At 39.8% G+C, this 26,282-nt stretch overlaps 1 protein-coding gene across 10 annotated transcripts in view; it reads right to left on the bottom strand.

The window, feature by feature from the left end:
• The window catches only part of LOC130909316 (ankyrin-3-like), a 127,200-nt gene extending 101,174 nt beyond the window's left edge, over positions 1 to 26,026 (bottom strand). For 3 of the 10 annotated variants that reach the window (XM_057825607.1, XM_057825609.1, XM_057825610.1), the window contains exons 1-2: positions 25,428 to 26,025; positions 2,854 to 2,955 (exon numbers count right to left, since the gene is read on the bottom strand). In XM_057825607.1, the coding sequence (XP_057681590.1) occupies positions 2,854 to 2,955; positions 25,428 to 25,550 (225 nt within the window). In that variant the 5' untranslated portion in view covers positions 25,551 to 26,025. Of the gene's footprint in view, positions 1 to 2,853; positions 2,956 to 25,427 lie in introns of all 10 variants that reach the window. The other 7 variants (XM_057825612.1, XM_057825608.1, XM_057825615.1 and 4 more) reach the window with 4 other exon arrangements.
• Between the last annotated feature and the right edge of the window lie 256 nt (positions 26,027 to 26,282).

Genomic DNA, 26,282 nt, shown 5'->3' with positions numbered 1-26,282 from the left:
CCCTCATTTAGAATCCTGCGGCTTATAGTCCAGTGCGGCTTATTTGTAGATTTATTAGGGTTAATAGGTAACTCTCTTTGACAGCGGCGTTATAAGACTGCCAAAAGACCGTCATTATTACAACATGACAGTATCATGGGCATTAATGAATGCTTAGGACAGATGTCATTAAGTGTCATTAGGCAAATTATGTCACCAATTCCATTTACCGTAATTTCCCGAATATAACGCGCACTTTTTTTTCTCCAAAATCATGGTGCGCATTATACACGGGTACACTGATGGAGATAGAAATATATATATTATATATATATATAAAACGATTTTTTTATTGACACGGCCATATTGTGTTGAAGAAACGTATGCGGCGATCCGTTGCCGACCATTACGGTACGTGACGTCCCCATTTTGTTTCAGTAATACTTCACTCTGATCGGCCGAATGATTTCGTCTGTGTTAAATTCTGTTTTTTTCACTCTTCATAAAGCACAGAATTTAGTCTCTTGAACTCATTTGAGTCGATGTTTATTGCAGCTCCGCAACTCGGACCATAACAAACGTAACACAACACAGACTTCCTGTGTCCGTCAACTATATCTGTCCCTCGGGACTCAAACCCAAATAACAATAGTTCCTATTGTTACTGTCGTGTCGACAGCGATAAGCTCTCTCGGATTTCCGACTTACGTTCTCACTTTCATTTTACCGTATCAATCCATGGAGGAAACATTTATTCATCATGATGAATTGAGCAAGTTATACAGCAGCCTTTAAAAGAAAAGTCACATCTGTTTTGTTTTCTCCTGGATTCTGGCAAGTTCAAGAAGTTATCAGATCATATTATTACCGTACATACTGTCAGTTTACGGTAATGTTTTGAACTACCAATGTGCTATGCTTGTGCTGTGTTTCACCAGTCAGTAAAATTACATTTCTGTATCTGTACACGAGCTCTGTTTTCTTGTATTCTTCTATTTATTGGTGCTAAAATTAGGGTGCGCGTTATACACGGGTAGAATAATTTTCCCTAGATTTTACAAGTAAATTTGGGCTGCGCGTTATACACGGGTGCGCCTTATATTTGGGAATTTACAGTATGTCCCGCTTGGATATTTTACATCCATTCAAAAGGGAGATAATTTGATGGATGACACAAAATGACATCTGTCATAAGCATTCATTAATGCTCATGGCAGTGTCATGTCAAAATTATGATGGTCTTATGACAGTCAAATAAATTCTTTAGCAGATACCATAACTAGCAATTAATGAAACAACTGGAACAGTAACTGAAGAAATAATTAGCACAGAACATAAATTTCGATTGTTATTTACATCTGTAGCGTTGCAATGCATGGTAGGAGGCATGTTGGACGAAAGTGTTGACAGCAGGTGGCGGCAGAGGTTGACTGTCTCCCTCAAGAGAGCAGTAATGGCCAAAATTACATTTCATTGCTTCTTAAGCAATGACGGTGGTCGATTTGGTCTTATGACCGTCATATGATGGCGCAGTCAAATAAAGTGTTACTGATTAATATCTTTTGGTGTTAATATCCCATAACACCGTGAGGACCGCTCGGCTTATAGTCCGGTGTGGCTTATCTATGAACAAATGCAGTTTTCGTCTCAAATTTGGTCGGTAGCGGCTTATAGTCAGGTGATCCTTATAGTCCGAAAATTACGGTAATGATCACAAACAGAACAGAGAAAGTATTTCAATCTGTGAAGAACATCAGGCTGGTTAAAGATACAGTATCTACATTTTACAGTTATTTGAGGAAATACAAGATTTGTGTATTATATAAATATACTGTATATAACAGTATATTTCTGGAAACCACAGCTGTTAGTATTTTACAATTAATTAGAGGGATTTTTTTGCTTTTGAAGTCCATACATAGACATAGACTATCAGTTGATAGTGTGCTCGGGTCCGATCTATAGGGGGCCTATTTTCAAAAACTTAAAATTCAAATTTTTTCAAAACGAAAGCCGCGAGCAACCTAAAACAAAAACAGGCACCTCCCTTCGGCATATATGAGTCTCCATGAGCAGCGACATAAACTTCAAAGTCGTTCCCTAATGAAATCCCAATTATTGTTCTCTGACAAAACTTAAAATGGCTATAAAATTCTCAACTTTTACGCTAGATGCACAAAAATCACCAAATGCAGAGATAATCACCTATATTTTCAGGATCAATAGCAATATTTAACATGTATGAAAGTTTTTTTTCCCGAAATAGCAACTTAAATCTTTTTTAAATTCAGTGCAAGTTTTCAACAGCTAATAAATCACTCATTTTCATATAAGAAACTTAATACATAAGGAAAGCATGCAGAATCATCTTAATTCTACTCAACAAAAGCTAAATTTGAATTTTTCTATACTGTATATAATCACAACTTATTTAGGCTGAATTCCGCTGTCATGTAGAGATACAAAATCCAAAATGGCAACCGTCACAAAACAAAGCTTTTCAAGTTGAAAATTCTTGTAAATAAATGCTTAAATCGCGGCATTTCTATAGATATGAACAGCGCGACAGATGAAAATAACAATCGAAACTTATGTTCTGTGCTAATTATATCTTCAGTTACTGTTCCAGATGTTTCATTAATTGCTAGTTATGGTATCTGGTAAGGAATTTATTTGACTGTCATAAGACCATCACAATTTTGACATGACACTGCCATGAGCATTAATGAATACTTATGACAGATGACAAATCTGTGAAGAACATTAAGACTCTTCAGGAAATTAAAAGGAATTCAGATATACCACTGTCGGTATCCAAACAGCTGGACAGGACAGGATTTAAAATAAAAAATGAATAAAAAAAGAAATGGTCACCTGATTACAAATGTTGATATCCACACCATTCTTTAAGTAGTCCAACGCTTTCTCCAAGTTGCCGGCGCGAGCTGCTCGTAGGTAACAAGCATTTACGTCCGTCTGCAAGCAAACAAACAAACAAACTAGGTTTGTAGGTCGACTCACAAATTTTGAAGTAAAACAAACAAAATCTTTTTAAAGTCATATTACCCTGCAATGCCTTTACTTTTTGCAGTGTTCGTGAGTTTCAGCTTTTGAACACCATTGATTCACAAGGTGACTCAATGACAACACGAAGACAACCTGACACGCTTGGCCTTACTCTTGCCAACCAGAAGCCTTCCGATGAAACTTGAGATATACCAGGAATGTAACCGTGGCTCTTTAGATATACATTCCATACTGTGTGCCAGCGAGCAAACATGTTGACACTCATCAAATGTTCAAAGGTTATCTTAAAAAATGTTTAAGACACAGGAAATCAACCATGTTGCTAACAAGCAGCCCATTTCAGGATCACTTAACATATTTCCTGGTGTGCTTAAAAAGCAGTTTGATGGCTTAAAACAGGAAATTCAAACTGGAACAAACATTGAACACCCAAATCTACCATTTGGATGTGAAGCGGCAATTGTAGCGGCAATTTGGTGATGTGCAGGGGTCCTTTGAATGCTTTGAAAATCAACTCTGTAAAGCCAGCCTGTAAAAATGGCTTATCATGAGTAGACCCACAAAAATTTTTCAAAAGGTTGTCCTGAAAAGACATAATAAGTATGTCATTCTGGTTTGAAGCGGCTGATTTAACGTTCATTTGATACTTTGCTGGGCTTCAACTGAACTTGAAATTGACAAATTGACTATTGTCCATCATGACAAGACCCACAAAAAATTCACAATACGCTATGTTATTGGAAATTTGCTATTTTGGCTTGAAGTCTTAGTGTCAATGAGATCATTTTTAGATAATTTCACATTACAACAAGGAACCCCAAAGCTATAGTTTCACATTACAAGTCCAACTTGAGTAGACAGACAAAAAAAAAAAACAAAAAACTAGAGAACAATAAGCCAGAAAAGCAACAGTTTTCTGCGAGCAAAGCATGACATAAAAACTGGTTTTCTTTGTAGCCTTCACTACGCCACGAAGAGCTGCCTTCCAAGGTCAGATGTTAACCTCCATGAGGGTCCATACGCACACAAATATATCCCCATCTCTGTGACGAGGAATGTACGCAGGTTCAATCAAGGCTGCATTGAGGCAGCATCAGTGCACCACTGCAGAGCACCTCGACCCCCAAAAAACGACCCCAAAAAAAGCATCTAAATCCCAAGGACCTTTTGCAAAGCGTCCTCTCTTGGAGGGTCCATCTCATGTCCAAACCCCAAGATGAAAACTTACCACGGGACAGTCGGCCGCCTCCTCTACGGCCATGTCGAGCCTCAGCCTGCGGCAGAGAGTGTGAAACCTGAGAGCCGGTTGCTAGCTAGCAATACACTGACTGACGGAGGAGAGAGAGAGACAGTGGTCGAGAGACATAGGGGCATTATGTCAAAGCTAAAAATACCTGGCATGCAGTGAAAAAGTCCAGAGCATAGTGGGGGGTTGGGGGTCCTCTGGGGGTTAGACAGATGAGTTCCGGTGCTAATCTCAACTAGTGATTTAAAACAGTGCGTACTTGTGTGTTTGTGTTGTGGACACAGAATTTAAAAAAAAAAAGACTAAGAAAGGTCTGAGTTGGAGCATTTCCAAGCTGACTTCAGGTGAAAGGCGAGGTATACCTGGACAAGTTACAAGTCAATCCAAGTAAGGACGAAAATTGTCCATAACATGGTGCCCATAAATATGTTGTAAAAGCAGTGATTTATCAACATGTTGGACACTTTGTGCTTCAAAGCCACAAATAAGGGTCATTTTGCCTCACCTATACAACTCATCAACAACAAAAGACATAGGGCCAAGCCAAGCCATGTTGTGTAAGCTCTTATTTCGTGATTTGAAACTGTTGAACATTTATCATGTTAATTTAATGCCAAATTGCTTTGGACTACTATGATTAGTTAAAGGGATCCACGGATAGAAAGACTTGCAGTTCTTAAAAGATAATTTGATATTGAAACTAGAGATGTCCCGATCCGATATTTGGATTGGATCGGATCGGACGCCGATATGGGCAAAAAAAAGTGCATCGGTATCGGATTGGCCAACACGTAAAAATTCCGATCCAGACTTCCGATAGTTTTTTTTTTTTTTTTAAAGTCCGGTCCGCGTTTTCCAGCGCACCGATTTACATAATCGATTCCAGTTTTTGCTTCGGTTTCCCTAAAATCCGGTCCGCATTTTACGGCACACCTTCAACACACTACATTTACATTACAGTCTCCCAATTTACCGAGACACTTTATCGGTAAAAATGTCAGCTGTGTGGGATCATTTCACCTTAAAGGACGACAAAGACGAAGAGGCAGAGTGCAACATATGCCACAATAAAGTCAAGCGTGGTGGTAAAGCTGTATGAAGTTTTAATACAACCAACCTAATCAAGCATTTAGCGAAATACCACCACAAACAATATAGGAAGTATATTAAGAAAACCGAAGACAAAAAGGAAGGTCCTACGCAACTAACAGTGGCAGAAACTTTTGCTATGCGTGAGAAACTGGCACTCAACAGTCCCAAAGCCCAGGGAATAACAAGAGTCATTGCCGAAGAATTCATTCTGGATGACGAGCCATTATCTCTTGTGAGTAAAGACACACCATCCAACACTTAGAACCACGGTACAACATGCCCAGCCGTCATTACATCCTTGAGCGATTCGGCCGTGGAAGATTCGAGAACGATTCACAAACATCCAAATTCCGATTATTGAAATATGTCGAGTAAAGCGGAACTAATACACAGCGCGGTCTTCGAGACGCAATGAGATACGGACCGCATTGCTTCCCGAGAGTAAACATCATGCTTGTCATAGAGCCGGGTAATGCCAATGCTCAACTCACGGCTTTAGCTCAACTCATGCCGCTGGATAAAAAAACATAAGAATACCTGACTGCTGCTGATAGCCGCTACAAACTACGTCAACATCGTTTTACTGTAGATAATAGATATCATATGTATATAGAACTAGATGCAATTTGACAGACTTGACGGCGTTAGCAACATTGAAGTATTGAAAACTAGTTGTGTTAGTAAACAGCCGCCATCTTAAAGCAGGAGACTTCCCTAGTAGGCTTTTGTGAACCTTCCAAGCGAACCTAATTAACTTTTTATCTAAAATACTCCTAAATCGGCAAAATCCTGACTTAAATCTATCTTCAAAACAGTTTTAAAACTTTCACATGTCGAAAGTAGACAGAAGGGAAATTATGGAATAACGGGAGCAATTTTAACAACTTTAACAGTTGATTCGCAAAATTAAATGAATTGAATTTAGTTTAAAGCTGCTGATACAGAATGGGGACTTGAGTATTTTATTTACGGTTTTAAAATGTTAACTTGATACTGAAATAGTCGTTTATTTAAACCTGAGAGGCTTTTTATACAATTTTCGTAACTAATGCACGAAACATTAAAAGCATCTAATAGCTTGGGGGGTTTGTGGGATTTTCCACTGAGGCTGTTTGTGTGTTTTGCTTTTTTAAGACAGTTTACAATATTATTTGCACGTTTTACTGACTGACTATGCCATTTCTGTTTGTTATTTATAATGTTTTGTGTTTGTCACTGAATAAACTGGTCAGTTTCTTGTTACCAACCGTTGTGTGTTATTCAAACACCTAATTCAGCTGGCTAGTTGTTATCAAGAGTACTAAAAACTTTTCCAACATGAGTCTGACAACTAAGTAAGGAGGCTAAATAAGTTTAAACTTTAACACATACTCAGATAGGTCGGTATCGGCCAGTATCGGTATCGGATCGGAAATGCAAAACAATATCGGTATCGGATCCGAAGTGCAAAAACCTGGATCAGGACATCCCTAATTGAAACACCTCTTTTCGTTTTTATACAATTTGTAATATTCGTTTAACTAGTAGGTTGCCATTGTTGTTGACGTCGCAGGGCTCTGAGGTCACATGGTTACGCTGCCGAGCTTCCAGAGTATGACTAACGACATAAACATGTCATCTGTTCAACCCTTTCAATTTGAACCTGAGAGGAACATTAATGAGCATGAAAGCACTGTTGGTATTTCACAAAACGAGCAGCAAAAGCAAAATGAACAGGAAAGACGGGAGGAGACGAGATGAAAGTAGGGGGAAAAAAACAGTTCTGTAAAAATTTGCTACAGCGGCAAAACGTCTACAAGAGGCGAATTTGACACCCAAAGTACTACTGTGCACTTTCAGCTTGTTTTGTTTAGATGTATACAGACAGAACATACTAAAGCCTTAAGAAAATACTAAAGCGTAGTACAGTGATCCCTTGTTTTTCACCGTTAATGGGGACCAGAAGCCGCTGCAATAAGTAAAAAAAAAAAAAAAAAAAAAAACGCGAAGTAGCCCCCCACCCCGAAAAAAAAAATTTGTATTAAATGTATTTATTCAGATTTAGCATTGGAAAGAGATAAATATTAGACATGTTTTTTCACTTTCCCCCCCCCATGATTTGAAAAAAAAAAAAAAACTTTATATATGTACTGTATACATACATATATATATATATATATTAGTAAATGTTTTTTAAGCACTTCAAATGATAAGTTTTAAACATGTTAATGTCCCACCGAATTATCTTTATACAAGAATAAAGTAGAAAAATGCTTGTCTTTATTAAATGCTTCATTGAGTGAGTCGACTCAAATTCGCTCAAGCTGCTCACTTAAACACAATGAGTTGCCATGGCAACTGTTTCACGAGTTAAATGATGATTGACGCATGCGGCGCTTTGATGTTTCAGCCTCCAAGCATCTCTGGCAAGATCAAACCTTAATGTCTGTCAATCATCGGAAGCTTTAATAAACAACTCCAGTGCACTGCCTGACCAACAAAAGCAGCAGGAGAGATGATCAGATCGGGACAGCTGATTTGTATCCATTTTTATTTAGTTTTTAATAGATTTAATTTAATTGCGAAGTAGCGAGGGATCACTGTAATATCAAACAAGGGTGGTTTAAATATGTTACGTGACTAATGTGGTCAACAAATCAACAATCTGCTACAACAAGAAAACACAATGCTTAAAACTATGACAGGGAAACACATGCAAAAAGTATTTTGAGGCAATTATAATAAAAGACTGAAATAGTAAGTACTCGCCGCTTTTAACCAATGTGTGCATGTGTTGGACATCTCGCCGCGTAGAAGGAATTGCAGTCACCCGGTAATATTAATAGAGTAACAGTGACAATTTACAGTATGTCATCACCCCGAGCGTCCATAAAACATGGCACCCTCCGTAGGTCAAAACGTACTAAGTATTATAGATTTTTAAATCAATGGCAATATTTTATATGTTTCTAATAACTTATTTTAGTAAAAGAGAACAATTGTGGTTTATTAGAGCCTACAAGTCTTTAAATCCGGGGTTCCCTTTAAAACTAAATGAGCTCTCAAAAGCTTGATGGAAATTCAAATCTGAACAAACAAATAGTGTGATTCAGTCTAATTTTGGGACACTTCTCAAAGCCGCAGTTTCAATAAAACCTTGCCCGGTGTGACTCACCATATTTGAAGGAGACATCTGCTGCGACTACACACTTTGGTGAGTTATGCCATGTCCAAAATCTCCTCCACCCAAGCCCATTTTACTGTCACGTATGCAAAAAGCCACGTAGGCTCACACAGAGCTGCCATTTTGTTGAGCATTGAAAAAGAAAAATGCTAGCCTTTGCTCACCTTACGCACATCCTTCAAAATAGCACAGACAGACACAAATACACGATGGCAACAGACGAGGCTTTGAGGGAATAGAGATTAGCGGGATTTACAAGGTTCCTTCAGGTATTAAAGCAGCAAAACACTTTCTAGGAGGACAGAAAGTTAGCTTAGCACCCAGACAACACCATAGTGAAAGTGTTGGCACAACTTTGTTTGATAAACAATTCTCTTTTCATGATATTTTTACATTTTTCGCAAGTCCATTAATTCATTGCCTGCCAGAGATAGCAATATACGTGTATAGCGGTGAATGAAAATCAGCATTCTCATTCATCCTTACATACAGTTTAAGAGAGTATATCCAAGAATACATTATAAAAGGATAGATAATTTTTCTGCTGTTCTAAGTTTTACACCTCCAATATAAAAAACAAACTCCTTCGAAAAAGAAAACTGGGGTGCTTTTGATTTCTAAAACTTAAAGGGACACACAATTTATTGTGAGACAGGCGTAGATTAGTGATGTCCCGATCACATATTTTTACCAGAGTCTGAGTCACCTGATTTTGAGAATCTGCCGATACAGAGTCCCAATCCGATACAAAAAAAAAAAAAGTTGAGCAAAAGTTCTAAACATGTTATAGTACTTTAATGCTTACAGTACTTCCTCTTCCGCTTTTTCCAGGAGTGTTGCGGAGAATAAAACGTATAAATTTTGTTTCTTTTGGCAATGTCATTGTATCTCTGGATTATTTTGTATTTTGTAACTTTTTAGCCCCTAAAAAAAAAAAAGATTATTATTAATTTTTTTTTTTAAATTAAAAACCCGAAACTATTCACCCCAATCTGATCCTCTGAAAAACGGCGCGATCGGCCCGATTTCCGATCACGTGATCGGATTAGAGACATCGCTATTGTTTATGATTTATCTTTTCAGAATTTTGAACCACTCTTATGGCACAGCAATTATATCAATGTCAAACCACTTATCCATCATAGATTTTTCTTCTCTTAACCACCTGTTGGTATTTTTTCCGAAAGGCAGCACTAGGAGTACTCTACGCATAATTACACATCACTCTCTGAAAACTTTTCTGGTGACAGCACTCCTAGATAAAAAGGAAAAAAAAGATGGAATCCATTAATTATGCAAAACTGGCTAAAATGTATTGGCGAGTACCAACAAATAGGGCGCCGATACCATTTACCAGTCCAGTATAACACTCGACCGCAGCCTTCTTTCTCCTGACGCTCACCATACTCTGTTGTGTGATCACACGTGATCACTTTGCATGCTAAGCAGCTATCGCTATTGACCTGCTCCAGACCAATGAGAGTGGGCCAATAGCCGCTCTTAACCAATACCGGGGCAGCTTTTTCATATGGAGGAAAAACAAACTACGAGAGGAAAATGTCGGCGGTCTGGAAATATTTCAGCATAGAATCTCGGTTGCGTCGAGTACAATGGCTGCATGCAAGATTTGCGGCCTGAAAGGTTCGAGAGGTTGAATTACATCGGCCAGTTTCAATACCTCGAGGCGTGTTTGAGGCTCTAACAGCAGCAACTGGGAGCAAGAGCAGTGGGACGAGAACAGTGAAGCAACAAGACATATGTCCGAAAAAAAAAATCACCAAAATGACTGTTCTCTGTAACCTGCCCCTTGCCTTCGTTGAAAGCGTGGGATTCTAGCTTTTTATGCCTCACGCAGTACCCAAGTATAAGGTCCCAAGTAGCAAATACATTAAGGAGACGACTATCCCGCACTAAAAAATAAAGTAACGAAACATGTTTTAGAAAAGCTGGAGAAGGCAGGGGCCGTAAGATTTTCAACTGACGTCTGGAGCAGCCAAGTCTCCCAACTTTCCCTGCTTAGCTTGACAGCGGAAAACTTAGTACTTCATGCGAATGAATTCAAGAGATCACACACCGGCCAACGTATTGCTGTTTAACTGGAGCAAGCTATTTTACTTTTCTTGTCTTTTACTGAAAGAAATGCCGTAGTAGTTAAAAACCAGTTTCAAATGTGCAGTAGAAGTAAACAAAGTAAGCGAAGCCAAGTGGCTAAATTTTGTGGGGGGTGAGGTGGGGGGTTGAGAGAGAGTCACTCGTGCGCTGTTTGCATTTGTGCGTTGCTATAGATTGTGCACCATTAGCAACATAACTCAAAGTGGGAGGCTAATAGAGAGACAGGATGCTGTGGTAAATTATTACTACTTATTATTTCACGAAAGTTGCATTGTTTGGCCTTTGAGAGCCAAAACTCACGGTTTAAAAAGTTTATTCAGTTCATTCATTCTATTTTTACGTTCTTACTGTTGGGCTAGTATTATACATGTTTTAATTTCACGAATTTAGCACTATTTTTGGCTTTTGAGAGCCAAAGGTTTATTTAACTATTGTCACCCATACCAGGTATGCAATAAAAAGTTCGACTGGATTCACTTTGTATTAGTCTTTTTCCTGTTTCACAATGGTAAGCAGCAGCCTGACAAAGCCACGATAGCAATAATTTCACATCCAAGTATGTAGCTCTTCATATACTAGTCCTTCTAAAAAAAATAGCATATTGTGATGAAGTTCATTATTTTCTGTAATGTACTGATAAACAGTAAACTTTCATATATTTTAGATTCATTACACACAACTGAAGTACTTCAAGCCCTTTAACGTTTTAATATTGATGATTTTGGCAAAAAAGTCAAGAAAAACCAAAAATCCCTATCTCAAAAAATTAGCATATTTCATCTGACCAATATAAAAAATTGTTTTTAATACAGAAAAAGTCAACCTTCAATTAATTATACCAGCTATGCACGCAATACGCAGAAATGACTGCCTCAATGTGGCGTGGCATGGAGGCAATCAGCCTGCTGCACTGCTGAGGTGTTATGGAGGCCCAGGATGCTTCGATAGCGGCCTTAAGCTCATCTACAATGTTGGGTCTGGTGTCTCTCAACTTCCTCTTCACAATATCCCACAGATTCTCTATGGGGTTCAGGTCAGGAGAGTTGGCAGGGCAATTGAGCACAGTAATGCCATGGTCAGTAAACCATTTACCAGTGGTTTTGGAACTGTGGGCAGGTGCCAGGTCGTGCTGAAAAATGAAATCTTCCTCTCCATAAAGCTTTCCAGCAGATGGAAGCATGACGTGCTCCAAAATCTCCTGATAGCTAGCTGTATTGACTCTGCCCTTGATAAAACACAGTAGACCAACACCAGCAGCTGACATGGCACCCCAGACCATCACTGACTGTGGGTACTTGACACTGGACTTCAGGCATTTTGGCATTTCCTTCTCCCCAGTCTTCCTCCAAACTCTGGCACCTTGATTTCCGAATGACATGCAAAATTTGCTTTCATCTGAAAAAAGTACTTTGGACCACTGAGCAACAGTCCAGTGCTACTTCTCTGTAGCCCAGGTCAGGCGCTTCTGCCGCTGTTTCAGGTTCAAAAGTGGCTTGACCTGGGGAATGCGGCACCTGTAGCCCATTTCCAGAACACGCCTGTGCACAGTGGCTCTGGATGTTTCTACTCCAGACTCAGCCCACTGTTTCTGCAGGTCCCCCAAGGTCTGGAATCGGCCCTTCTCCACAATCTTTCTCGGGGGGGTCACCTCTTCTGGTTGTGCAGCGTTTCCTGCCACGCTTTTTCCTTCCCACAGACTTCCCACTGAGGTGCCTTGATACAGCACTCTGGGAACAGCCTAGTCGCTCAGAAATGTATTTCTGTGTCTTATGCCCCTTTCCCACTGAAACTAGTGGGTCAACGCGCGTTTTTCCATGCCGATGCAACCCACTAGCAATTGGCATTTGGCACCTTTCCCATTGACAAAAAAAAAGCTGTGTCTTTTTTTTCTTTTTTTCACCCATCTAACCCCCCCACCCCTCCTCAGCCGTGCGTAAGGTTCGTGACGTCACCACACTAAGATGCGCTTCGACAAGTGCGACCGAATTCATTCAGTTCAAGGAAGTAAACAATGCAAAGCAACATAGATTCTCTGTTCTCTGTTTTCATGCTTTTTACTACCCTCAAAATGGTCGAAATGCAGCAAAGGATCAACACTCTGCTTGTGCTGAGGCAACGTAGGCGACGTGAATTTTGGCTTGAAATTGAAAGGAGTCGTGTACGTCACAGAAGGAGGAGAAGAGCCTTTGTTTTATCTGTTATGGCTATTGCTAACGCTGCTACACCGACTGTTCGCCGTATGTGGACACCTGGCTAGAGCACATGGTTTTTGTTTTTGTTATGACGCATCACGTACTAGCCTACGTCACCACGTAGATTAGCGTGTTGACTGTTGACCCGGGGTTTTGCTTTCACACTGCATGGCGATCAGAGCCGAGGTGATTTTAACGCGGGTCGCTTGGCGGGTTGATTGACACGGGTCGACGCGGGTCGTTGCACCTTTCCCACTGCCACCAAAAGCCGATTGTTAGCGGGTTGACACGGGTTTTTTGGCCAGTGGGAAAGGGGTATTAGCCTCTTGCTTGACGGTGTCAATGATGACCTTCTGGACAGCAGTAAGGTCGGCAGTCTTGCCCATGATTGTGGTTTTGAGTATATATATATATATATATATATATATATATATATATACACACACAGTATATGTATAATTTTCAAACAAAGTGGTATCGGTATGGTATCGGCAGATACTGCACAGCCAGGTATCCGTAACAGGGCCAAAAAATAGTATCGGTGTAACACGACTATGTAATAGCATCTGTGCAGTCTCCAACATGATGATGAGTGAGTATGGTGTCTTTCTTGAGCTGTTTTTATTTTTAAGAAAAAAATTAATATTTTTTTAAAAAAATCCCACAAAACATATTATTGAATTGAACCCACAAAATAACAACAACTATAGGGACACGAGGTTTACAAGTATCCACTTAACAAGATAGAACCATAATCTCCTTATCTACCTATGGAGGTCTACCTACTGTTCTTTATAAACAAGCAAATCACTATCATCAGTGTTGTCAGTAACGCGTTGCTAAGTAACAACTGTAATCAGATTACTTTCTTTCAGTAACGAGCAATCTAACGCGTTCATTTTACCAAACCAGTAATCCGATTAAAGTTAGTTTCCTTCGTGTCCGTGCATTACTGTTTTGTTCTTGTCTCATAATGTATGTAGAATGAAGAATATTGTAGTCATGTACGAAGAGCATTTTAAATAGAAAATGTTAGAAAGGTTCCTTTTTTCTCACGACTGGTCTCGAGTCACACGCGCTAAGTGTTTTTGAACTGAGAAAGGCATGTGCCAATGCGGGTGCACATTTGAGTCGAGTGCAGCCACCTGTTGAGATGTGCGAGGGAATGTTGATCTGTGTGCGTCCATGAATGAACGTGAGTATTTTTACTTCATTCTGGAGGGTTCCAGCAATAAGTTGGAGCCACTACATGCATGGGCATAGTCATCATTCCAAATCCGCAAGCATTTTTTACATCACATTCGTGTTGCGCATTTATGCCGTGAGGTGACGTGTTCGTTTAGCATCTTTGGGATACGTTCTAAGTCCGATTGATTGTAAAGTGCTTAGTTGCCGCCACGTTTTGTGCCCAAATTAACCACGTACATACATCCGGATTGTGCGCGTGCATTGGCACTCGCCCCCAACTTTGTGTTTATTGCACTGTGTAATTCATTTATGTGTTGTTGATTACTGTGAGGTCAATTTGCATTGTTTTACATTGGCGCCCGCCCCCAACTTTGTGTTTATTGCACTGTGTAATTCATTTATGTGTTGTTGATTATTGTGAGGTCAATTTGCATTGTTTTACATTGGCACTGAATGTTAGCGGGGGTTTAATTAGTCTGTGCTGTTGATTTTAACTAATTCCATGCAGTTTGTTATGCTAGGTTCATACTACAGGTCTTAATGCACAAATCCGATTTTTTGTCATATCTGTTTTTTTGGCGTGCCCGTTCAGATTGCCTTTGTCCATTGAGACCATTCAAGTATTACGCATGAGCACTAATTCGCAGACACGCTCTGAGCAAGACGACCCGCACGCGCAGAAGCATCAAAACAAATGACCACACATGCTGGCTGTCATCCGTCATTCCAGGGATATCATATTTTGCTTTTTAAAAAGAGTACACAAATAACAGACATAAATAATCCCCGTTTAGCCTTATATTTAAAGTATATGGATCGATAGCATGCACGCACTGTCTGTGCATGTCACACACACATACGGGCAGTTTGCCCCGACTCTCAGCCGTGTAAGCCATGTTGAAATATTGCTTATATGGAGCAGACAGAAAACCGATCATTCACAGGCTTATCCTCAACCCATTTAAAAAAAAATTTTTATGACTGTTGTCAAGTCCGACCCTTCCTAAAAAGCCGTGTTCAAGGCAAGCTAGGCGCTAATGACGCACAGCTGCAACGCTCACGTAGCATCTCTCTCGCTTTTTGATGACGTAATTGCTGCATGAATTCCGATTTGAGAGACTGGACAGTACAGACCGCCGCGACAGTCTGGAAAAATGTGGCCCAGATCGGATTTGAACCACATACGAAAGTGACCCAGATCGGATTTGAAATGGTCCAGTTCTATGCGACTTGTCACGTTCAGACCGTCAAGTTAATGCCTCACTCGAGTCGGAAAAACACGAAAAAATCGGATTTGTGCATTAAGACCTGTAGTATGAACGTAGCCTTAGTTTCAGGGCGCCGGAGTGGCTAAACTAGCATGAGTCAATGGTGGTTGAAATCAACTCCATCGAGTAATTAAACCCCCTCTAAAAAAATGAAAATTAAGCCTTATGTGAAAAATTGTAATAACAATAAAATCGGAAGTCAGGTACATGCCATGACATTTTTCTTTTGTCATTCTTATGTTGAGGCAGCAACGAGAAAATTTGGTGAAAAGTAACCGATAAATTACTTTTAAAGTAACTTAGCTACTTTGATAATAAAGTAATCAGTTAAGTAAATAGATTACTTTTTTAGGGGTAATCAGAAATCAGTAATTCATTTACTTTAAGTAATCCGTGACATCACTGAATATCCTCTTCGGTCATGACAATGAATCAGTGCGCTTCTGGCGTGCCACATTTCATGAGAATGTGAGTAGTCGCTCTGATTATTGGTGAATGAAGTATGTTATGTTCCCGTCCGCAGCAACACCAAACATTTCCATCAAATGCGCCAACTAGTGTCCATCTGCATTATTACTACCAACATCCGAATAAAACAATGGGCCTAGGATGCACCCACCGCTCCAGTGACGATACTAGCAATTTCTTTCTGCAAACAAAGACACAATAGACTTTCTAGGAAGGTGACACGTTACCGTTCGCCTAGTTTATCTTGTCTCTTGTGTCGACAAGCTGCAATCATAACCAGCCTGTTGAATTAATGTGTCTGTGACAGTGTCAAACAACGCATCTGCACACACACACAGACAAGCCTAATGACCCATCTTCCAATAGTTTATGACATGCGACAATGAACGCGCGAGAGGAACAGGTTGCTATGGAAACGGAGGATCCTAAAATTTGCTGCAGAAATGTTGCAGAACTTTCTGGTGTTTTTCATTTTGGTTAATTTTATGACTGCATTAGCTCATGACCGATACAGGTCTACTATGTGTTTTATATGTATGCATTGTTTGATGGGTCAAATCAGGGTGTGTGACTGCAGAACAGTGATGAATACTTTTCAGAGCCAACATCAAACCCTAGTGGCCAAACGTGGTGTCAGCTTCAACCTGGATGGAAAACAAACATTGTCCCGAGTACAAGAAATATGAACAGTGAACAATTTTAGCGTATTAAAACCCCCTTTAAAATGAGTGTAATGTTGCTTTAATGTTATGAAATCATCTACGTGGAAAAAAAAGATCTGAGGTGTGTTTTGTCCTGCCTCTCACTGCTTGTGAAATGCTGCAATCTGATTGGCCAGCTGGCTACTGCAGTCCCAGCTCTTCAGATTTAGATGGAGGAGGATAAAAACACTTACACACGCGCATGGCATCTATAATTGTACACCTGCTTTCTTTTCCACGGCGGTATCAAAGGGCATAACATGTGCGGACGAATGTTTGACTGCTCACATGCTTTGCTGCATTCCCAGCAGGCGGCCATGTTTACCAGTCAAAACACCAGCGTCGGCCCACCCTGCTTAAAACATCTTCAAAAAGCAAACACTATGTAAACAGTTGAAAAATCTATACAAGTATGAAAACAAAGAGGACTAAAATAAGGGTTCGCATCCACTGCTGTGATGCTGGCGTGGGTTAAACTCCTCTGATGCAGAGCACTCAGTCATGAATAAATGAACACAAAAAGCACACAGACATGACAGGAATGTGTGTGGTGTGATGCCTTGACCCACCTACAAGTGTGTGCTACTACCCATAAACCATTAAATATAACGGCAAAAAGTGAACAAAGCAAACTGAGGGTGGTCAATTAATTAATTAATTCAAGTTAATCAGTTAGGGATAATTTTGTTTAGTTTCAAATTTTATTTTGTATGTGAAAAGAAGGCCATTTGACCCAGCCAACAATCATCCTAGACAATGATTGAAAACATTTAAGTACTCATGCAGAATTTCTGCAACGCATCCTTTGGTCATTCTTCGATCAGTGTTACGTTTTTTTTTTTTCTTTTTTTTTTCCTGAAATAAGCTCTTCAGACTTGCCACAATGGATTTACAATGAGAGGTTATAATTAGGGATGTCCCGATCGCATATTTTTGCACCCAAGTCCGAGTCACCTTATTGTGAAAATCTGCAATTACAGAGTCCCGATCAGATACCGAAAAAAAAAAAAAAAAAGTTAAAAAAAAAAAAAAAAAAAAAGTTCCAAACATGTTACTGTCCCACCATGCCGACATCATAACGTGAATTGTTTTTCATCAAGAATAACATGGAAAAATGCTTTTCTTTATTAAATGCTTCATTGAGTGAGTCCACTCAAATCCACTCACGCTTCGAGGCTCCCGCTGCTCAGAACAGCCTCTTACTTACACAGTGAGTTGCCACAGCACACTAGTGTTTAACAAGCTAAACAATGATTGATACATTTGGGCCTTTGATCGTAGAGCTACCAAGCTTCTCTGGCAAGATGAAAGCTACAAACCTGTCAATCATCGTTAACTCATTTGCTCCCAAAAACGTATCAATAGGTTCTATTTTTAATTGCTTCAGTGTCCCAAAATCGTATTTATACGTCTTTTGGATTTTTTTTTTGTCGAGAGGCATCTGTAGGTTCCGATGTATCTAAGATACAATGCACAAAGCTCAAAACCCATTTTGAAGCAATTACACTGGCCACTGGAGGTCAGTAGCGCATTTGGTAAGAACTCATCTCGGGCCAAGAAGGGAAGTGAAGAAAAATAGTCAGGAAATGAAAGTTGGATCTTGTGAAGACGCGCGAGAATTTGAGAAAAATGTGGAGAACGATCGGAAAAAAAGGCAAACGACACTGGAGGAGTGTTTTGAAAAGAAAACGAAACCATCGTCAAAGAAGGATTAAAAAATTTATCTTGATGAGACGGACGGTGACGTCCACAACAGCGTCACGTTGCGTTGCTCCTTAGCCCGAGGTTGAAACCAATGATGAAGATGATGAAAAAGTGAGACCGATCTTGATCCGGACTCATCAGATTACTGGGAGCCACCTCATTCAACCGGTAGCAGCCGAGAGCCTTCCCAGTTGTTATGTGCGCAAATAGTTCAACAGTTCAATAGTTTAGTTATGTGTAAATAAATTGTCAAAATAGATCAAAAGCTCTATTTGTCTTGTTGTATGCTATTTTGTAGAACGAAAACATTCAGATTTTTGGGATGTCACATAAGTGAAAAATAGCTGTGTTAAAGTCAAAGTTATGTTTGAAATGTATGCTTTCACAAAAAGCTCCATTTCTCTGTTTTTTCATCAGAAATGGGAAAATTGCTCAAACTAAGCTATATTCAAATGCTGATTTCTAAAGAATGGAAAAACATATGAACTAACGTTTTTTCTGCTGAAAGACAAGAGTAATCTTTCTTTTGGTGGGTTCCGTGTTTATATAGCAATAGAACAGAATTTTCTGTGGGCCTTGCAAAATCAGTGAAAATCCAGTAAAACGGCCAGGAGCGAAGGGCCTTGCTCTGGTGAAAATGGCTCGGAGTGAATGAGTTAACTAAGTACCAAAACAAGCTTGCCAGTTTGGCTGCACTGCTTAGCAGGAGGAAGTGTGAGAGGCTGTGGTGTTGTACAAGCATGAAGCAGAAATTTTTTTTTTAAACCCGATCCTTTTCACCCAATTCCAATCCTTTGAAAAATGGAGCAATCGGCCAGATTTCCGATCACGTCCGATCAACCCTAGTTATAATGGGGATTTGATTAAAATCTGGAAAAAATACGTAAAATGAATGAACCAAATTCTTCTTTTCCATTTTTATTTTTCACTAAATTCAAACTTTTCTGTTATTCTGCCTTTTCTGTAAATAGTTTGATGGAAACACTGAACTGGACACATGATGAAATCATTATTCATCAAATGCTGAGCAACGCCAACTGGCTACCATGTGCAAAGATTTACATCCTACTGCCGCGAGGGTGCCGAGGACGCGCTTCCTCTATTGACTGCCACCGCTTCTATGCCACGTCCCTGTCTTTCCTCCCTCCTTCACCCTCTAATGGAAGTCTTCTATAATTCATACGCTTGCTCCTCAGTGAGCCCTTTAGCTTGCACACACTCACAAGGAAAAAACTCAAAAACATGCAGAAATGCAAAAACTACAGACAGATGAAGGAAGAGGTTTAAAGCAATGGGCTTCAGCATTATTGAACAGTTTCATAATTTTTTCTGCTCATAAGAGGAGATCAATTTATCACGTCCTTGTGTATAGGTATTAGAGAGGGACCAATATGTGGTTTTCAGGATCGATACTGATAATTAGTAGTTAGAAGGGCCGATAACCGATTTTTGGAGCCGATATTCATTCGCAGATAACTGACCAGTTGTGACCATTTTTGGTTGTACAATTTAAGTAATATATATATTACATATATTATACATACTAGAGGTGTGTATTGCCTCATATCTGGCGATACAATTCATATCATGATTCGAATAGATCCTGATTAATCCCGATACTACACTTGAAGATGATTATTGCGATATTTGTACTTTAGAAAAAAACAAATCAAAGTTGACATACTAGTAAAAGCATAGGCGGAGTTTGACTTTTGTTGGGGGGTCGGGCAAATCATGAAAAGAAGAAATTCCAAACATCCATCTTGCCTCATCAGGTGATCTGTTCGAAAAATAATTTTGACCCATTATGAAATACTTTGTAGGATTCTTGTTCATTTCATTCATTTTTTGTTGTTGTATTGCTTTACAACTTTTATAGACAACATTTTACCGGCTAGGTCTTTATTTAAATTCTAATGTATAGGAAAGTCAATTATATACAATGAAATTTTTCAGCCACTAGGGGAGGGGGCACTGCCGGGTCCGCCTCCCATCAATATCCGTGTATGCATAAAAGTACATTTATATCAATATACTACTATTTCTGAAACCTCATCAAGCACTTAAGTAAAAATCTTTTTGTTTTATGTTTGAAAAACATATGGTTTTCATTATAACATTTTCTCTTTTTTAGTGCAAACCTGTTTTAGTCCAAACCTGATTATATGCCGGATTCTAATTGCTATATGCCTCAATTTTTGCAGCAAAAGCCAAAATTAGGCCAAATTTCAGACTTATAGAAGGACTAATCCAGGCAAAACGACTGGAAGCGCCCCGTCTGACATTGCTGAGGCCGCAGCACACAGCCAACAGCAGTTAATGTTACTGTTTACATTGACTGACGCTGGGCTGCTATAGGTGTGTAAACACCCCAGTAATGGTGGCCAACCACTAGAGACGATCGACACAATCTATACAGTACTCAGATTAGTCCAATGCAGTTGGTACTTCAGCAGACTGCAAGGCAATGCAGCTGCACGCTGTCAACTACTGGATGAAAGTAGAAATGCAGCCACTGAATTGTTTATTTCCACCAAAAACACACGTGTAAGGATCTATACAGACAGATTTTTAATCAATACGAGAATTGCTTGATGTCATATGTTAATATAGCTCAATCTATTTTATTAAACACTCCTCATATATACTGTATAATATGTATGGATGCATAAACTATACTGCACCCTGGTGCCCATGGCGTATAGTCCTAAATCAAATGAACAACGAATGCATTAAATCATGTTGCACTAACTGTTCATTACTTTGCATTCAATTTAATAATTGTTTTTTTAATATGAAACAATACCGTAGAATGATATAACTTAAAAAAAACATATATATATATACATTTTGTTTACGGTTTTTACGGGTGGAAATGGATTACAGTAATGGCATTCCCTCCCTCCTTACATTTGTGTCTATTAAGTTAAACGCGTGTGAGTGGAACAACCATCCTGAGTGCTCTTAATATTGTGACCTGCTCCTGCTCGTCACCAGGGATAGACATAGACAAAGAGAGAGAGGGAAAGAGAGAGAGGTAAAGTGAGGCCAAGGTATAAAAAAAAAAAAAAGCTAAACGGTAATTGAGGTGTCGGTAGGAGAGAGCGCGGATCATTTTTCCAACACGGTGCCAAGAAGAAGAGTCCCGGGACATACAACTATAGATTTATCCTTGGATAGGAGATACTCCTTTACTACCACACTACCACGCAGATGTCACTATGATACACATGGACATACAAGTGACACAGCAGCGTGTTCTTCCTGTTTAAGAGTTACTTTTTCAAGGTTGTTTCGATTAGGGTAACAATAAATTGTAGTTGTTCACTCTCATATAGAAGATTTGATTGTTTTGGTCCCCAGTTTAGCAGCAGAAAGTAGCAAGAGATGTATCTGTATTTTAATTGTATCTTTATCAGTCATACTGCACAGTAAAGTTTATCTAAATTGCCAGATGTGCAAGTATTTAAGTTTGGGTTGTTCTGCGTCATAATATTCACAAGTACAAATCAGCAGCTTGATGATAAAAAGCTGCATCCACAAGTGAAAATGGAAATCTAGAAGAAAATGGGCCCAGATAGTGATTGTGAATCAGGGGCGCTGGAAGTCACTCTCAGCAAGGGGTGCTGAGGACCTTTTTTAGTTTTTCCCCATCCAAAAACAGCCATTTCGGTCCAAATTTGTCATTCTTGCCCGTTTTCTCCATACAAAGCGTGAAGAATGGGAGTACACACGCAAGCTGCATAGTTTACTTACTAGGACTACTAGGTTACTTCAAAGACAACGTTCTATTTAACCTAGAGCGTGTGTTGGAGTTTTTGTATTGGAAATAAAATCGCCCATGTATTACAATGCAATTCCCTGCAGCTAGACGGTGCAATGACACACAAACACATTTGAAAACTAATAGTTTGTCGGTTGTCGATCAAATAGCAACTTATCTAACGTGACCCGGTAGCAAGCAAGGTGTCAGGTGGTGACCATGTTATTTAAAAATAAATAAATAAATTCTACATATACAGTATGTTTAATCCCCAAAGTTAAATGCGCATTGGTTTCAATGTTTTTTATTTTATTTTTACCCCCCACCCAAAAATCTACCAAAAGAATTCAAAATCACAAACTACAGTGGTACCTCTACATACGATCACTTCGACACACGATCTTTTCGACATCCGACGTAAAATTTGAGCCGCCATTTGTTTCTACATCCGACGAGTTGCTCGAAATACGACGACATGACAGCACTGCAAACGAACGCACGGTGGATTTTCTTGTGTGAGAAATCAACACAGTTTTCAAAAAAAGTTGATACAGTTGGAGAAACAAGGAAAAAAGTGATGCTTACCTTTGAAATGAAGATGCAAGTTATAGAAAAATATGAGCTTGGTGTGCGCGTCCCTGAACTGGCTCAACAATACAGCTCCATGGTCCTCTTCCGACCACCGTTCGCCACTATTTATAAGTTAAGGTGACAATTATTATTGTGGTAACATTGCCAAGGAAATCGCCAGCTTCGTCACGTTTTTATCATTTATTTAAGAACTTATCCAACACAAAACGCCCATTGTCTTAAGCAGTTGACTGCTCTCAAGAAAACGAAAGTATTATCTCTACCGCACCGACCTATCTCACCGTGACGTCAGCTTCGCGGTGCGTTCAGGGACAGTAAAAAGTGTCCGCCATATTAGAATCCAATTCGTTACATTATTTACAGGAATAATTATTAATTATTCTTCTTCTTATTATATTATTCTGACTTATTTATTTATAACTTATTTGTTTTTCTATGTTTAATTGCCATTTGTAACAGTGCCAGCAGTATTTATTAAGAATTTAGTGTATGTTTTTAGGCTTTGGAACGAATTAATGGAATTATAATGTATTCCTATGGGAAAATCCTGCTCGACATACGACCATTTCGACTTACAAACAAGGTCCTGGAACGAATTAAATTCGTATGTAGAGGTACCACTGTACCACTTTTTGTCTCACCAACACCAGGGGGTGCTGCATCACCCTCTGCACCCTACTTCCCGCACCACTGTTGTGAATCTCTAATTGTTAAAAGTATGACTTTTGTAAGACAAAATACACAGTCAGGGTTCCCCTACACATAAAAGATTGTGGCGCACCGCCCCATCAAAATAAAAGCCGCCACGCTTTGCAAATTGGATTTTTTCCCCCCAGGTTAAAGATACAGTCTCATTTATAATTTGTATAATTTAACAATACGTCTGTGTTGGCTATTTGTGCCAGTGTGGGAAACCAGCTAACCATCTGCAGTGTGTTGCTGCCACCTGTTGGTCAAAATAATTCACTGCATCTATTTTGTGACACATTTTGGCTGACCAGTCATTTACTTAGTGCTGTGCCTGTCGGTCACATTGACACTCATGAGTGCTTTCTGCTACGATTCCACCTCGGAAATATATGTAAGTATTTTACGTTTACAGGAACCTAATGATGCGCAATATATGCATACCTTTGTGGAGAAAAGTCATATGTCCAAAACGTCTCAGGTTTTGTTATTGTATTATAGAAGCCAGCCTTAGCTTAAGGCTAGCATGAGATCAAGCAAGTTGTGATTTCTACATAATAGTTGTGTATTTAAGTGTGTTGCACAGTTTGTAGTGTATTGAGTATTGAATATGTGCATGTTTCTGTGCTATAGTTTCACAATATAAAAACGAGTGACTTCACATAAAGGCAAGAAAAGACCAAGCGTTGTGGTTTATTGAAGTACATTCGGTGTTAGCTGGTTGTCGGGCAGTGCACATGGAAATGCACAGTTTTGGGCAGTACAACATCTAAATTAATACATAGAGCTTATTATTTATGCACTATTTGCCAGAAGTTGTCCGACATAGCACGTAAAAAAAAAAATTGTTCCTTTACACACTTTATTTTGAAAATTACATCGGTTCTCCTGTTGCAAGCTTGTGCCTGACTACGTCGTTGCGGAGTTGGAAATTCGGAGAAAAATCCATAGAAATGTATTTCAAGTTAAAGAATGTAATTCTGGTTTAAGCCTGTGAAACCGACCTTAATATTGACATTGACATAACAAGTTCTTTATGGCGTGTTTGACCCGAATCTTCGCGTACTAGCATACCATTTGTTCGTTGCTGATATCACTCGATGTAAATTCAGAGTATTTTGAAGTATCAAGAAAAGATTTAAGTTGTCAACAGACGAGGGTCCGGTAACAGACGGACTATTATTGTTGTGGTAACGTAGTACGTATTACGGTAATAAAGAAAAAAATAGGACTATGAGATATAAGTAGATGCAATCAACTACGCATTTTATGTACATGTTGTTCTAGGGAAAAAAAAAAAAATCTCATTTGTCATGATATGAAGCAATTTCGCCGCGGCACGAAATCTTGGGACTGTCTGACTCCGATGTAGCCCACCACCACCACAGCTTCAAAAAGTCCTTGGGGAAACCCTGAAAGTTATTGCAGTTTTTAGCTAAGGAATCAAGATTCATTTTTGACCTTCAAGTTAAAAAGATCACAGTGATATAGATAGCTGCTGACAGATGAATAACCTGGGGCTGGCCAAAACCAGACAACCACTTAGCCAGCCGTCTCGCCCGACTACCTGCCAATTGTCCTCTCTATAAAAGCTGGGATGTCCAGGATGGTGCCTCAGAAACACACATTCCATCCATTATGCTAACATTTTCCAACCCAAAATGTCAAATGCCAAATGTCCCCTGAAAATAGGTGGAATAATACCACAAATAGAAGAACAGGAGAGCGCACCAGCCAAAATGTCCCCTTTGAAAAGGTGGCATGTCAGGGGTGGTGCCACACTTTAATAGAAAAGCAAGATAACACACAGTATACAATAATAACTCATTTGAAATGTTGACGCTCAGGCAAACGACTATTGTTTACTGCCCATCCACATGAATTGACCACCTTGTAACTTTGACGTGGCGCTCGTGTGCGCATTCAGGCAGAAAACACACACTAACGACCCACACGCGGCCAACCGCAGGGCGTGACTGCTTACAGCTAGAGTGCAGACTTGCGTGCACACAAACACACACCTTCAGCATCCAAAGTCTATCATTTGGGGATGACAGCCACCAATCAGAAACAGGCAGACATAACAATAGAGCCTCATTACATTGCATTTATATAATTTGTTGCATTAAAAATGAGGACAATACGCATACTGAAATATTAATAGCACACAACTACCTAAATTTACCATCCTGTCCTCTTTCAAGTCTCCCATCAAGCCTTCCAATTTAACAGCCCTCCATTTCTACCTTTTTCTTGACGTCGCCTCGTGCCCGCTTCCTGGCCCGCTTGCGCTCCTTCTCCCGCTCTTCCTCAGCCGCCACAAGGTTCTCGTCCGCCTTCTTCTTCAGCTGTGAGGCGGCGTGCGCCATGCCGTTTTCTGCTTAATCCACACAGGTGGGCGAGAACAGCGGCGCTACGAGGGAGGGGATCTTCTCCTCCCGCTCCTGATTATCTCCCCTTTTAGTTCGGAGGTGGATGTCACACCTCCTCCTGGTTGTCAATTAGCTTTTGTGCTTGGAGTCAGGATGTTCCCCTGGAGATCCAGCTCAAAACTGTCCTTCATCCCTTCCCAAAAGAAAAAAAAATCACCTCCAGGTGGAATTATCCTCTTGTAAAAACATCCCCAATGGGGACCTCACGTCCACAGAGAAGCTCAAGCTGCATCCACTGCTAAAGAGGGGGGTTGCGGACTGGTTTCCAGAGCCCCCCGGAAGCACCTGAGCTCGACACGAGCCATCCGCTCCACCGCGTCTCGACGGGACGTATGGGCGGGATGGGAACGGCGTTGGAGAAGAGGTTGAGAAAGAGAGAGGGAGGTGGAGGAAAGAATGGGAGAGGCTGGGGGGATTCGAAGGGAGGGGAGATTAAGAGGAACCTCTGCTTGGTAACATCTGACACTTAAGGAGTGTGAATACAGTACAATGGAGGATGTATTTCTGGCAGAGGAGTGTCATGATTCTCATTATGATAGCGGACGAGAAATATTCATCCCCAAGGTCAAATTAGAGTACTTCAACATGAAGGCGCACTTCAATTGCATGCTTCTCCTGCACTGCACAGCACAGCTACATGGCTTAAAATAAAAGATTTTTTTCTTTGAA

The sequence above is a fragment of the Corythoichthys intestinalis genome, chromosome 21 (assembly GCF_030265065.1).
Source record: "Corythoichthys intestinalis isolate RoL2023-P3 chromosome 21, ASM3026506v1, whole genome shotgun sequence".
NCBI lineage: Eukaryota > Metazoa > Chordata > Actinopteri > Syngnathiformes > Syngnathidae > Corythoichthys > Corythoichthys intestinalis.
The sequence above is the reverse complement of the archived record's forward strand: the minus strand, read 5'-3'. Positions and strand labels throughout refer to the sequence as shown.